The sequence below is a fragment of the Triturus cristatus genome, chromosome 2_1 (genome assembly GCF_964204655.1).
Source record: "Triturus cristatus chromosome 2_1, aTriCri1.1, whole genome shotgun sequence".
Taxonomy (NCBI): domain Eukaryota; kingdom Metazoa; phylum Chordata; class Amphibia; order Caudata; family Salamandridae; genus Triturus; species Triturus cristatus.
The window spans coordinates 785,720,118-785,735,513 of NC_140581.1; the positions used below are offsets into that span (position 1 = coordinate 785,720,118).

Genomic DNA, 15,396 nt, shown 5'->3' on the forward strand with positions numbered 1-15,396 from the left:
AGTGGATGGGTAAGTAGCACTCTCTTCCATCATCAAGTGCTTCCACAGAGGTTGCCCAGATTTTGACCAAACCTACATGGAGAAAATGCTTTAGGCCTATAGATACAGAGAGCTCACCCATCATCAGAAAGAGGCAATCAGTAGAAAGAAAGCTCCAGGCTGGGGCTGCAGCATTCACTAGGGCTATCACTTTAAACTGGAACATTTACTAGGGCTGAAAAACCCCAAAATAAGACACACAGAAGTCTGTATAAAGGAATGGAAAGTATTGAACACTGGCCAAACAATAGTGAATTAGTGCCCCAAAATGATACCCAATGATCATGGACATATACAGGCACATGCATCAAAGCTATTTGCGATCGCAAACGGCGCGAATCGCAAAAATCGGCCGTTTGCGATCCCAAAAATAGCTTTTGCGATGCATGAAACAACTTGCCACTCGCAATTTAAGAAATCGCAAATTATTGTGATTTCTTAAATAGCGATTGCATTTAAGGAATCCCTAATTGAGATTCCTTAAATGCAATGCATTACAGTTTAAAAAATAGCGATTTCGCTATTAGTGTGAGCAAATTACCATGAGGCTGGACCTCATGGTAATTTGCAAAAACTTAGAAAAATTCACTTATTTGCATTTTTCTAAGTTTCATGTTGCCCACACACATGCCCTTAGAGCATGTGTGTATGCAACATTTGTGCAGAGTGAACATTATGGGTGCAATAGGGTGTCATTTTGACACCCTTGCACCATCGAAATTGCGGGAGCAATTTGCGAGTGCCTACTGGTACTCGCAAATTGCTCCCGCAATCTCTAATTCATTCCTATGGGCCTGGAGGCCCATAGGAATGAATGGGAAGACATTCTTTAATTGCGACTCGCAATTTGCTTGTCGCAATTAAGGAATTTGTGGGAATCGCTATTTCTTTAGCGATTCCTACATGCATAGGGTTTTGCTATTCCTTAATTGCGATTCCTTAATAATCGCTATTAAGGAATCGCAAAACCCTATGATGATGCATGTGCCTGATAATGATTATAATCACACCTGTTTCAAAAAGATGAACAATTTAAGAGTATAAAGGTTAAACGTGATAAAATCGAAGATACATTTAAAACTGGCATCTTACTTTATAATAATTTTCATCACTGCCAAGGGCTTTTGATAGCCCAAAGTCACTTATTTTGGCATAGTGCTGGCTTACGAGCAACACGTTTCTGGCAGCTAAATCTCTGTGTACGAAGTTATGCTCTTCTAAGTACTTCATTCCCATGGATACTTGATGAACCAGTTCTGTTAAATTCCTGCAATCCACGTCCCTGCAAGATGACACAGAAACCATTAGAAACCAGGTTGATTATTCACATCTCTAACTTGGTAGAATGTCCCAATTATAAAATGACAGATTTTTCATTTTAACGACATTGGTTAAAGCATTGAAACTGTTGTGTCTGCTGTATACCATGAGTAGGTAAACGTTATCCGCATTTAAAGTGATTCGCAAGGAAATACGATTCACACCCAGGTCACAATTCTCACGAAAATATGGAGTATAGTAGTGTTTATCTCACTCCTATTCATTTGTATACTTACATATGCAATTATAGAAAAAAGCTGTGAAGGTGTAATCACTGCCAGGTCTGCTAGCATAATGCATCCAACAGAGACAATATCTCGGTGGTGGAAACTCCCTTGAGAGGCTTGCCTTGTAGCCTGGATGCCTGCGAGTACCAAGACCAGCTAATGTGTTGAGAGTAGAGACCACAAGGGAATAAATCATTGCATGATGGGGCTAAAAAGGGGCTTCGATAGTTAAGGATTGCACCTGGAAGGAGAATGCTGGTGGGGTATCTAGCCAGGTCAGAAAGGGATGCTCGAAGGCCATTTGAGACCATGTACTTGTAAACTCTCCACCTCAGGGAATAGACAGCAGATGCTCCAGGTGAGCTAATGGCACAGATAGTAACTGAGGTGAGTTGGAGATTTCTCAGTCATGCATGAAAGGAGCAGACAGTGGCAGAGTAACTTTGACTGTCTGAGACCATCTAATATCAGGTCTACCTATTTGAAAGACAAATAAAAGGTGCTGCAAGGAAGAATGTTTTTAAAATTTGATTGGGGATATAGACAAGGATAAAGTTGCTTCTCCATTGGGGGTAGATGCTGAAGAGAACCTTACTACAGGTGAGAGAACACTCCTAAAAATACAACAATGCGCACTGAAATGTTGGCGAAAACTGAAAATATGGAGGGCAGTGAGGGTAGTACAGGATAAAATAGAGTGATTGGTCAATAGGCTGATGGCAGCAGAGAGAGAGAGAGCAAGGTTTGATGGTTAGAAAAATGCAGTAGATGGAAAGCCATATGGAAGAAACATCCACAGCAATCTGCGATCTGGAACATGTCAGGCCTTGGATAATTGAAGACATGTTACTGCTAAATGTCAGAATTGAGCGCCTAGACAACTTATGGGGAGGAACCCTACTGACATTGGTGGGAGTTCCAAGGCAGACACAAGATGAAGAATGAGTAATGAATAAGACACGTTTTGCACAGCTTGAAACTGTTTTAGAACTCTGTGACCGGGGGTGTGAGAAAGTCATCCTTTTCACCCTGATTACCCCAATTATTTGATTGATATTGGTGGTAGCTGACTCTGACTGTGCCCTGGGCTCTGCTTCCCAGACTCAGGGCCAGTGCTCTGATTATAAGGTATATTGTATTTTGGTTTAATTACAATTGGTACTGACAGCTTAGCTGTAATCTTTAGTATATAATAGGGCATGCAGGCTTAGAGGCCGAGTAGGCTTAATGCACTTAGCTGTGCACTACTATGCAGCCTGCTGTCATTTTAAAGGAAGCCATGCATTTAAGGCTGCCTTTACATTCAAATGATATGCAAATTCGACCTTGGAATTAAAGGTGGTTCCAAAGTCTCAAACTAACTTATTTTTACATATGGGGGGGGGGGGTAGGATGCATTGTAACTGTAAGCAGGGACATTATAACATATGTTTTATATGCCCTGGTGAGGGGAAACTGCCAATTTAGTTTTCCCCATTGTAGCCTACAGCTACATAGGCTAACATGGTAACACTTTATTAGAGTATAACTATTGTAAGAAAGGAGCTCAAAATATACTTCACAGTATCAAAGTGATAGTTAGAATAAATCCAATACATTGCCACTGTTAGATTTATTATGACTAGCATATAAATTAAGTTATAGAACTTTCTTTTCTGGTGGCCAAAATCCAGCCTTCCATCAGCCCTGCTCTAATTGGTCTGCCTCTGCCAGGCTGAGCCAATCTGTCTTTAATGAGGTGTGAAGTGGCCTGACTAGACACAGGGGATTCCCTGTGGGAGGAGAACTGCAAGCAGCAGAGCAAAAGGCAGGATGAGGGTGGAGTAGCCAAACTGGTCTTCAAAGAGGTAATGACAGTTTAAGGCAGCACAGGCTCAACCCCCACATCCTGCACCCCAGACAGACAGGAGCCTCAGTAATTATATGAGTGAAGAGGCTGGAAGGGGTGTGTTAGAGAAATTTAGCACTCCAGTGGATTGGCTTAGCTAGATCAAATCGTCCAGGAGAGAGTTTCTCCATTTTGGATTTTGGAAGAATAGGGATTTCTGGGTCTAGAATATGGCACACTTTGGAGGAAGTGCTCATACACCAGGGCGGCACCCTTCATCAATTAATCAATCAATCAATCAATCAATCAAACAGCATTTGTGAAGTGCAGCACTGCCACCCCTAGGGGTACCTGGACGATGTGTGTCCCCCAATGAGCCAGGTCTTGAGTCTCTTTCTGAAGTCTAAGAGCGAGGAGACTGTGCAGAGTTGGAGAGGAAGGTCATTTCAGATCTTGCGTGTACTGTAGAAGGAGCGGCTGCGGCTGCGACAGATGTGGAGGATGTGTGCTAGGGCCAGCAAGAGGAGCGCAGGTGTCTAGCGGGTTGGTGGAAGTTCAGTCAATGGTTGATGTAGGTAGGTCCTAGGTCGTGGAGGGCTTTGTAGGCATGTGCAAGGATCCTGACCTGGCATCTCTTCTGGATGTGGAGCCAGTGGAGGTCTTTCTGGTGGGGGACGGTGTGGGTTCATTTGTAGAGGTCCAGGATGAGCATGGCTGTAGTGTTCTGTATGGTCTGGAGTCTCCTGAGGAGCTAGGTGGAGTTGCCGGCGTAGAGGGCTTTGCCGTATTCGAGGCAGCAGTTGACTTGGGGCTAAGTGACGGTCTTTCTGATGTTGGTTGGGATCTATCTGTAGATTCTACAGATCATGCAAAGTGGTTAGAAGCAGGAGCAGGCAACTGCATTGACTTGTCATTTCATGGTCAGTTGGCTGTCGAGGTTGATGCTGAGGTTGCGTGCAAGGTCAGTCGGTGTGGGTGTAAGGCTAAGTTCTGCAGGCCACTGGCTGTGGTCCATCACGGAGGTGTGCTTCCTGAAGATCAGTACTTCAGTTTTGTTGGAGCTGAGTTGGAGGCAGGTGTCTCTCATCCATTTGGCTACATTGGTCATGGCATTATAGAAGTTGGTTTTAGCATTGGAGGGGTCCTTGGAGAGCGAGGGTGTCCTCTGCATAGGAGATAATATTGAGTTTGTGGGATCTGATGACTTCTGCAAGGGGGTTATGTAGATATTGAACAAGGTGGGGCTGAGGGATGATCCTTTAGGTACACCACATATGATGTATTTGGCTGCAGAGGTGAAGGGAGGCAGTCAGATGCTCTGTGTGCATCCTATAAAGGAGGCAATCAACTTGAGGGCATCTTGCTGTATGCCTATATTGTAGAGTCTGTGGATAAGGGTGTTGTGGGAGACGGTGTCGAGCGTAGTGGAGAGTTCAAGGAGGATCAGGGCCACTGTTTCTCTGTGGTCGAGGAGTGTTCGGATTGTCGTCTGTGGCAGATTGCGTGTTGTGGTTGGTGCAGAATCCTGATTGTGAGGCATCTAGTAGGTGGCTATGTTCCAGAAATTCAGTTAGCTTCTGATTGATGGCTTTCTCAACTACTTTGGCTCGGTAGGGGAGCAGAGAGATTGGACGATAATTTTTTAGATCACTGGGCTCAGCAGAGGCTTTCTTTAGGAGGGGTCTGATGACTGCTTGTTTCCATCGGTCTGGGGTGCCCCCCTGCTTGATGCCCAGGAACTGTGAATAAATATGGGCAAATTGCCCAGCAACAGAGATTCCCTACCTGAAACAACAAGGAGAAGAAGGACTGCTTGCTGGAACCCTGATATGCAACCAAAGGATTGCACTATGAAGGGCTGCACCTGGCTCCACACAGATTAAGGAGTGGAACTTCTGAAAGAAACAGGTTAACAGAGCTCCACCTGCACCATCTCCACCATGAAGGACCCATCTGGAGTATGTCCAGTGGAGTTTTAAGAAGATGGCCATTTGCATTCTAGAAAGTGTAGTACAAACATCCCAAGGACCATCTCAGAGCTTCTAGATCCTTGGATTTGTGTTGTGGACACTATGGAATTCCAAAAGGTCCTTCTGAAAGGAGATCCAGAAGTTTGGAGAATTTGTGTCGAAAAGCTCCATAAGATGACCGACCCGTTGACAAGAGTCAAGCTGACGTCGTCAAACCGCAACCCAGCCTGGATTTCAGGTTTGACCCTCTGAAAGGTGCGGAATTTGAAACTTCCAGGATTTCAGTGAGGCCTTGCACTGAACCAAGCTGCAGTTGCTGACTCGAAACCCGGACTGACAAGGAGCCTCACTAGACGTCAAGAGAAAAGCTCCAGAAAAACAACTAAATGCGAAGGTAAAATTTGGACTGAGGCCTCCTGCTTAGTATATTTGACCAGGATCCCATTGTGGTTGGCCTCAAACTTTGACTTTGTCCCAGTCAAGTGCAGCAAGATGTCCCAAGGTAGCGAGTTGGGCTTTTAAGCACTAGAATGTGTTTATTCTTTGAAAATTCATATTTCCGGTACCCTACATTGAATGTTTTTCATTTTGGTGTTTATTTGTTCATAAAAATATAACCTATTTTTATAAATGGGTGTTGGATTTTTATTGTGTATTGTGTTTTACTTATTTAACATATTAGTTTTTTAAAATGCTTTACACACCTGTCTCTTAAGTTAAGCCTGCATGGTCGTTGCCAACTACCAAGGGTTGAGAAAGGGAATTATTTATTAAGACCTTGACTGAACCTTCTATTTTCTTTGTCACCACATACTAGTGGTAGGCTTCTACTAATAAACCACTTCCCTACAGAGCATCAGACGTGATTGTAGTCTACTATAGAAGCCTTGGAGGTATGGTGATGATCATTCTGGCACAAGTGGTGATGACAGACAGGGTGGTAAGAGCTGCAATTAAAAAAGCCAGAGCGATTCTGAATTCTGACAGGCTTCTTTTTTTTCTCTCATCTCAGCCCAAGACATTAACATGGAAGATAACGCTCGTGAAAATGGGGAATGAGTTGACGGTAAGGGGCATTATTAACTCAGTTGAATGCACAGCAAAGTTGAGACTGGATTATAAGGGCACAAAGTGTGTATTTATAAAGGAAGAATCAGTAAGGGACTTTTAGCCAACAGGTGGAACTCTGGAATGCAGTGTGAAAATGGAAAGTAGGCTAATTGACTGCCCCCAGGGTCTGTATGTAGACTGAATGGGGACTCGGGGACCTTGCCTGACAGAATGTATGGGGAGTGGTTCTGTTCATTTTATCTACTCAAAGTGACTTGAAGCAGTGTTATGTTACCCATTTTGTGCTCTTATTTCAGGAAACCTTTTAGTCAGATGTGTTCATTTTTCTTTAGTGTGGCAGTGCTTAGCCTTCTTTTCCTTTCCACTTTTGAATTTCCCTCAGGGTGACAGGGGAAGGAATAATGCACAGCAACACCCTTGGTCTCATTGAATTGGTCTCATTGAATACCTGGGTTTTTTGTTTTTTTTTTCCCCGGTCCAATGATTATGCCATTATCCTCATTCTGGGGGTTTCTTCTTTCATGGTACTAAGTTTAGTGCCGTGACGTGAACTTGGCAATTGCCTGTATGGTTATAAATTAGTGATCACTGCTGGTTGAAAACATTGTTGCTGAGGAGTGAGCCCTACGTTCCATTACTGCTCCAACCAGTTCTAGTAACTGAGGCAGCGCAAGGTCTGTACATCAGCAAGATCGCATATTGAAACTTGTATGGCAGATGAGGAAAAACATTTTTTTTAAAAAAACCACCCTAGGATCCCATGGTATCCCTGTAAGCTATAGAGGCAAACGCTGGACCATGATCCGAGTGGAATGCAGCTACAGCATATATCCCAAAAAAGACTTTCAAATCTTTTAGAACAGTTCGAGCTTCAGTCGATCGCTGTGGCCACACCCATAGAAATCTAGAATATGAATCCACTGCCAATTTAGGCAATTTAGATGAACCACCTGAACTTTGATGTCTGCAGTGGTCAAGATAGACACATGCTAATGGTTTGTTTAAAACTAAAACTAAAAGAGGGGTCTGAGGTGGGCGAACCGTGGTGGAATTTTTAATTTGCTGACAAATGTCACAACTGATGATATATTTTTCATTCTATTTGTAGAGACCATGCCACCAGTAGAGTTACTGTAGTAATGAAACTGTAGGTGCCACACCTGCATGGGCAGAAAATAACCCCTCATGAGCAGCTATATGATTAATTCTAGCCTGTGGTCTTGATTTGGTATCTCTCGATCTCCCACTCTGGGAATGCAAGCATATGGTATGTTTGGGGCACTCAGTAGATAGTATTTTACTGGAAATGTTTTAGGTAATAATGTGTCACTGCATGAAGCATTGACAGCAACCGTGATATCACCATCCACTCTTGTGTGTGAACAAGTAATTGCAGCTACTACAGCAGTCTGAAACGCTGCTTTTGCAGCTTCCTCGGTCAGTGAATTCCCTGCAAAGTGTATTTCAAAATGTTGGTGACTCAATGTATGAATTATATGAGCTCGTGGTAAACATTCTTTCAAATGTGCCACCTTTCCCCAAAGCAATTTATGTTTGATAGTGTTTCCATTTCAATCTCTGAACATATTCAAGCACCAATAATGTACCTGGTCATTAAAAGACTGGACAAAGTAACAGTAATCACACGTTATGAGTGTGGAGAATTCAGGATCTGTATTTTCTAGTGCCAGATTTAAAGCTTTGAGTTCAGCCATCTGAGTTATACAATCCTCTATAGGTTGTGTAAAAGGTTTTGGAGGATGGAGTTTTCCCTTCCTCATTACACCACGTGCTGCGGTACACGCTGTGAAATATTGCGGTTTAGTTTCAACAGCGGTCTGGACTGAACCATCAGTAAACACAATATAGTCATACTCATCAAGAGAAAACATTTCACCAGGCACAGGGTATTGTTGTACATTTTGGAGGTATTCTTGTTTTTGTAAAGTAGGGTCAAAGACATAGTCATCATCAGTAGCTGTTGAGGAGATGGCCCACAGTATCCATCTTGGATTTAAGGCTTTCACGTTAGAAACACTTGCCTTTGTGCAGTCCATAAGGCTGGAATGGAAGTAACCACAATTATGCATTTCCCCTGAGCCAACGGTCTCTCCTTTATAACAGCTGTCTAAACTGTAATCAGTATTTTTTCAGTAGGTGCAAAATGCATTTCTGCATTTGAATATAAATGTGATTTATATGCAATCGGTACAGTCTCACCTTAGTTGAAAGTGACATATTTATAGCCAGTGGATCCCGCAAATTTGTGGATCACCACGTTTGTGTTGGCACATGTGTGAGCGTCTGGATACAAGCATGTCTGTTTGCAGTGTTCTCAGAATCTGTGTATGTTCTGTTGTCAAATGTGTGCTTGAAAAGTTTTAACAAATTAATTCATAAAACCGTTTTACCCATTGTGCATAGTTTAGTATATATGTTCTACCAAAGTTGAGAAAGCCTAAAACTGATTGAATCTTTTTATGGTGTTTGGTGGTTGCAGGGGTGCATATTTCTGTAGGAAATATGGTGCAAGACTTTTCCCTTCTTTTTGTTTTGCAGAGTTTTATATAGCGCGAACTTGACCCGAATCCAATCACGTATCAGAGCGCTTTACATAGCACGAGTTACGTTACATGAGGACACACATAAAATTTTTTTTTTGTTGTTGTTAGGCACGGGGAGATTAAGTGATTTGTCCAGAATCACAGGATGTTTAGCGTTGTTACCGAGACTCAAACCCAGTTCCCCCAGGTCCGAGGTCAAGCGCCCTAACCATTAGGCCAACTCCTCTCCCCATTTGACAACCATATCCCAAAAATAGGAGACTGGGATAGGCAATTTTAGTTTTTTGGAAGTTAAATTTCTAACCATGATCAGCAAATCCCAGCACTATCATCTACTCTAGCTAAGTGTGTATTCAAGTCATTTTCCGTGAGATACAGGTCTTCAACACAGGACAATTCTTCTGAGTCAATTTCAAGTAAAATTGATGTTACTCTGGCAGAGAGCAGACCTGGGCTGTTCTTATACCCTCAAGGATGTTGAGTTGGCCGAGCTGCAAAAGATGGCGATCTGCACTGCCAAGCAGCCAAATTCTTTGTGATCTGAGAGGGAATCACCTCCCAACTGTCCCCAATGATCATCACTGAGGCCTGGTGCCCAGGTGTTGGTGCTGAGTAGAATTGACGGAGCAGCTGGCTGGAAAATATAGACACTTAGTGCCACAAACTGAGGCCTAGCTCGGCCGGCTCGGGAGGCGCGAACTGTAGAGGAGGAGGTATGGAAAGCCTTAGAGCGGCGCTCGCTTGGGGGTGCCTACAAGTTGATGGTGAGGCCCCCCTGTTGCCAGAGCGATGGGGAGGCAGGTGGTTTGCTCTATCAGAGGAGCCCACCTCCCCCAAGGATTGAACTGACAGCTCTGCTGGTGCTCGCTTTGAGGCGGTGGTGACAGAGATAGACTTCAGCTCACCCGACAAGAGCAGTGTCGGTATTCCCTGTGACCTGGATGGCTTGGAAGTAAGATGGAGGCCCGTTTCAACTGTCAGTGTTCTGGCGATTGGCGAGGGACCACACAGTCAGTGGAGTGCTTGAGGGAGCGGCGGTCCTGAAGTGCATCAATTAGACCTGGTTGTGGGGCCCTAGGTGACGGGCAATCTGAGACCTGAATCTTGGCACCCCCTTTCCCTCTGAGTTGTGTGTGGGAGTTGCTGGGACCAAGATCAACTTGTCCTTTCCTGCCAGGGGAAACCACCCCATCCCCCAAGTGACCCTAAGCTTCGGCGGTGTGCAGGTGGGTGGCAGTGCCGGCAAGAGCCACGGAGGCGAAACTGGTGGCATGCTGAATAATGGTGCCCGGGGACCTCTAGTGGTGGCTTGAAATAAATTTGCCAACTGGTCAGTGACTCGGGCCTGTGCCACAAGGGGATGGCCCCTCTTCGTGTAGTGCTGGTGAGTCGGCAGATGGGTCAAGCCACACTGGAGCAACGTGACTAAGGTACCCACCGTGGGCATTGTTGGTGGGATTTTTTCTCTGGTCAGGTCGAACCGCAGTGTTCATGGAGCCACTGGAGAGAGGTGCTCTATTGGCAGTGGTGGGGACCCAGTGCTTGATGGCTCCCCTGCCTTGTGGGATAGTCCGCGGGTCCCCTTGCTTTGTGTACTGGGGAAGCTGGCGTGTTCTATACAGCTGCTAGCTCAGTCCTCCATGCAGGGTAAGATAGAAAAGTTCACAAAGTCTACCTCCTCTGCTAAGCCCCCGTCTCTATCTGGGGGCACACAGGGGGCAGACCACCCAGCACCACAGGTATCACCTATTTCTGAAGGCAATCCGTGATCTTCTTTCCTCCATTGAGGGGAAAATTTGGTGAACTTCGGACAAATCTCTTGTTTATCCGACAGGATCTCCATAACACGGAGAACAGAGTCACAGCTACTGGAGGTCAGGTTTCTGAAGTGGAGGACACTCTACAGGCCGGCTAATCAGAGGTGAAGGCTTTGCAGCACACCGTGGCCCTCTTGGTGGCAAGGGCAGAAAATACTGAGGGCATGTCCAAATGGAATAACATTCGGGTTGTGGGGGATTCAGGAGGGGCCCAATCCGACTGCTTTCACTCATAGAGGCTGCCAGACGTGATCTCTACCTGCTCCTTAGTGGATAAAGCCCACAGATCCTTGGGTGCCAGGCCACTGCCTGGGTTTCCGCCAAGGCCTATGACTGCCCGTGTATTGAACTATGCAGACTTTGATGCCATCTTGTGGGCCTCGGGGGCGAGAGACTCGTTGCACTGCGAATCATTATAGGTGATGGTCTTTTCTGATTCTACCCCTGAGTGTAACAACAACATCATTCCTTTCAAAGAGTAGTGTCAAGCAAACACTGAGGCCCATGGGTGTTCAATTTATGTTGCTTTTTCCCATTTGTCAAAAGGTGTTGTTTGTTGGCAAGTCACTCTTCTTTGACACATCAAAGGTGGCCTGGGCATGGGTAGATGGGCGGCCGTGGCTGAAAGGGTAACACTGTGCGAGATGGACAGAAATCCATCTCAGACCAGGAAAACCTAATGGAGGGGAGGTGGTTATGGCTGCAGCACTGTGGGGTCCAACGTGGAAGGGACTACTGGGGCCTGGTGGGTACAGAGTGTAAAGATCACCAGATTGCCTCAGATGGGTATACTCCAATGATTACTGACTCTCCTGCTGTGCCTGGCTGGGCACCTGTGACCTAATGACTGGTTTCTTGGACATACTTATTTCTCTTTCCTGTTATTTTATTCAAAGGATTATCTTATTCACATGGTGTGAATGATTTGCTGGGATAAGTGTGATTCACCTACAATATGTATCTTTCCTGCAAGGGTAGCCCTTTAGGATTGGCGGGATTGCAAGCCACACTCCCTATCTTATTGGAGGAGGGGTTGGGTTATGGTGAACACTGTCCAACCTCTGGGGGGAGGCGGGGATGCCTGTACACCTGGCTGGCATCACATCGATGTTGGCAGCTCAACAGGTACATCTAGTTTCAGAAGTATGGGGGGGATTAGTGATAGCAGTTTTGTTAGGTTGTTTTTATGTTCATACCTCACCGATAGCACCCATGATGACATCCAGGGGGCGTGCACCCGCTCACTACCCCTATCATGCTCTGCAGTTTTCATGGAGGGTGAGGTATATCGAGGGACAGGTTCCAGATCTGTGTAGTTTCTCACCTGGAATGTAAATGCAGACAAGATTCAGAGGGGGGTGGTCCTTTAAGTGGCACACACAGCAGACCCAAACATTCTGCTTCTGCAGGAGATACATCTCATGGGAAACAACTGTCCATTCTTGGCCCATAAGGGTTTCACAAAGGTGTTTCACTTGGGGTTTCACAGAGGGTCTACAGGATACTGTTGAGGAGACACGTCCAATTCCAACACATACAGACTTGGCATGGTAAATTGGGGAGGTATGTGGCTGTTTCTGGCATGCTATGTGGGAAACCAATCTCCATACTCAATGAATAAACACTTTCTCCTTTATTTGAGGCATTTCTACGAACAATGCACGCCATTCTCCTGGAGTTCCCAGAGGAGTCTTGGCTTCTGGTGGGGGACATGAACGGTGTTGCTGACCCACGATTGGATCGTACCTCAGTGACGTCCTGGGCTTTTGCAGCCCACACATGGCTGGCCTGTTTCATTGCCAGGTTTGGATTATTGGATGCATGACAGTTTTGCCATTCCACGGAGAGGGGTTATATTTTTATCCTGGGGTGCACAGGTCTTTCTCGAGACTGGATTATTTTCAACTCCCTTGGTCCTGCGGGTACATGGTACAAGAGGTGCAAATATTGGGGTTCGGCTTGTCTGATCAAGCACTGGTGGAGGTACTGGTGTACTTTGGGTAGAGGGACAGCCATCCCCAGTGGTAGTTCAGCCACTGGAACCTGTTCAAGAGTGAATTCAGGAAGAGCCTACACACCACTACCCAAGAATATCTGAGTCGCAATGTTGACTCGGTGACATCCCTCGGGGCCCTCTGGAAGGCCTAGAAAGCCACCTCTTGAGGATTTATTAACACCTACTGCGCTGCCCAACGGCAGCAGGCAGATGCAGTGACGGAGGAGCTCAAAGCCAGCTTTCTTGCCTTGGAGGCTTGATATTTGGAGGCTTGATATTTAGAGACATGGATCTTGCAATCATCCGGGACTCAATACATATCAGTTCCATCCTCTGACAGACCCAGATGGATGGATGAAGCTCAGGCAGCATGGATGGCAACTCAGAGCTGGATTTATCAGTGGGTGGGAAGTTGAGCAAAATCTTGCTTTGGGTGTACTCTGCTTCATCGTCCTTTGAGCCCATATCACATTTCTTTATATGCCCTGGGGAAGAGAGTGATTGGGGAGCGGCCCATTGTAGCTGCTTTCGCTTATTATTACAGTGCGCTCTTCGCTACTCACGAGATAGAGAGCCCCACTGAACTGGTGGCATGTATCTGAGACCTCCTGGCCAAAACTCTTTCGGCCGAAGATAGAGAAACCCTGGACATGGCTAATACGGTACATAAATGGGGAGGGGTGTAGGAAGATGGCTCTCTATATACTATACCAAAATTAGGTACAGTATGAAGAGAGTCCACTGTATCCCCAGGGGCTAAAGTAGATAATACTAATGCTCTCTATTGATGTAGTGTGGGCAATCAGTTAGGCTTATCAGAGGGCAGTGTTAAGCAGTTGTTGTACACACAGAAGCAATAAAGGAGACACACTCTCAATGAATAAATCTGAGACCAATTTATAAAAATAATACTTAGCTATATTTATTTTGCAGAACCATAGAACTTTGTCATAGGTAAATAAGTTTTTCATTAAAAATACTTTTCAGTTTCAAAAACAAACACAGCGCAATTTTCAGACTTTGCAACATTAACCTATGGGAAGAAGAAAACATTCAGTATACATAGGGATAACATAAACTTACAAGAGTTACAAGGGGCGAGGATGTAGCGTAATGGCTAGGGCGGTCGCCCTCAAAACTGAGGAACTGGGTTCGAGTCTTGGCAATGGTGTACAGCATCTTGGCAAATCACTTAATCTCCCCATGCCTAACAAAAATGAACGTCTCCTTGTGTAACTGGTGCTCATGTAAAGCGCCCTGATACCCGATACATTTGGGTCAAGATCGCGCTATATAAAACTAAAAACAAAAACAAAAATTAAAGACCAGTTTTCAGAAGTTAAGGTCAATATTGGACAGGTTCAGTTCAGCACCAAAAGTGCACCACCAGTGGCATAGGGGCAGCTGGGTACAGGGTGCAAACTCGAGCTTGGGCACCCAATGCAAACCAATGGGGATTGGGGGCAATCAGTCAGAGGCTGCTTACAGGTAAGTAGCAGCAGCTTGGGGGCCAGTCTCCAGGGGTTGCTCAAGCACTGGATGGGGCCCAAAGCAGCACCAACCCTACACCACTACCATCACAGGGGGAACCATGTGCAGGGTGCCAACATAGCATCAGGTGCCAAAAGCAATGGAGAAAGGCCAAATCAAACAAGGGTTGCAAGCTCAGGCCAGGAGGCCGGTCGAAGGAAACCAACAGCTGGGCAGGTTAGCTGCGATGCTCGGGGACGTAGGGACACCTTTGACCCAACGCCCAGGATAGATGGCTGCATTAGTGCTTTTTGTTGTCAGAAACAGCTTCCCAGAGCAAGTCGCAGTTGAGGGGGTCTCCATTCAGAGTCTTCAGGCAACGTTGAGGAGTCTAGTAGAGGTCAGCTCACGGTGGACTCAGGCTCTGGAGCTTTGGGGAACCATGCTGGAACCAGTGGGCAACCTGGATTCGGGCCGGAGGTGTCGGGAGCAGAGGTGGAACCGGGGGCAGGCTTGGCAGTTTGACAGGTCATAGAGTCATTTTGTTGGAGATGTATGCTTGCTGAACAGGTCAGCTGTTCTCTGGAGTCTTGATCTTTGTTGAAGGCAGAAGACAGTCCTCCCAAGGCATTGGTGGGCTGAAGGATGGGTCAGGATCATCGAAGGCTGCAGACAGGCTGGTAGGGCTGGGGCCAAGTCAGTTGGTGTCTGCAGTCTTCTCTGCTGGTGTGACTTTGTAGTGTCTGGCTTATTTTAGGTCATCAGGAGCTGAAGTTCAGTGTCAAGGGATGCCACCTAAATACTAGCTTTAGGGGCATTACAAGGGAATGACAGGTAGTGGCCAATAGGCACTTTACCTGGGGTGTCTACACCCTCTATTATGCCTACCGCCTGTGGGATGGGGACTAGACATAGCACTGATTGGATAAGTCCCACCATATTCAAGATGGTGGGCACTGAAAAGTACTTCACCTTGCCACCAGCACCTGAGGGGTGGAGTTGGCAGAGGGAGCACAACTCTTAATCATTCTAAGTTTTACTGCCTATCCTCCCAGCAAAAAGGGGGTGAGGATAGGAAGGGCGCCTGCTCCCTC

The 15,396-nt window shown here is 45.8% G+C and overlaps 1 protein-coding gene across 12 annotated transcripts in view; it reads right to left on the bottom strand.

Moving 5' to 3' along the window:
• SYK (spleen associated tyrosine kinase) overlaps positions 1 to 15,396 on the bottom strand; it is a 430,546-nt gene that overhangs the window by 58,245 nt on the left and 356,905 nt on the right. For all 12 annotated transcript variants that reach the window (XM_085632733.1, XM_085632731.1, XM_085632724.1 and 9 more), the window contains one exon: positions 1,132 to 1,321. In XM_085632733.1, the coding sequence (XP_085488859.1) occupies positions 1,132 to 1,321 (190 nt within the window). The remainder of the gene's footprint in view (positions 1 to 1,131; positions 1,322 to 15,396) is intronic.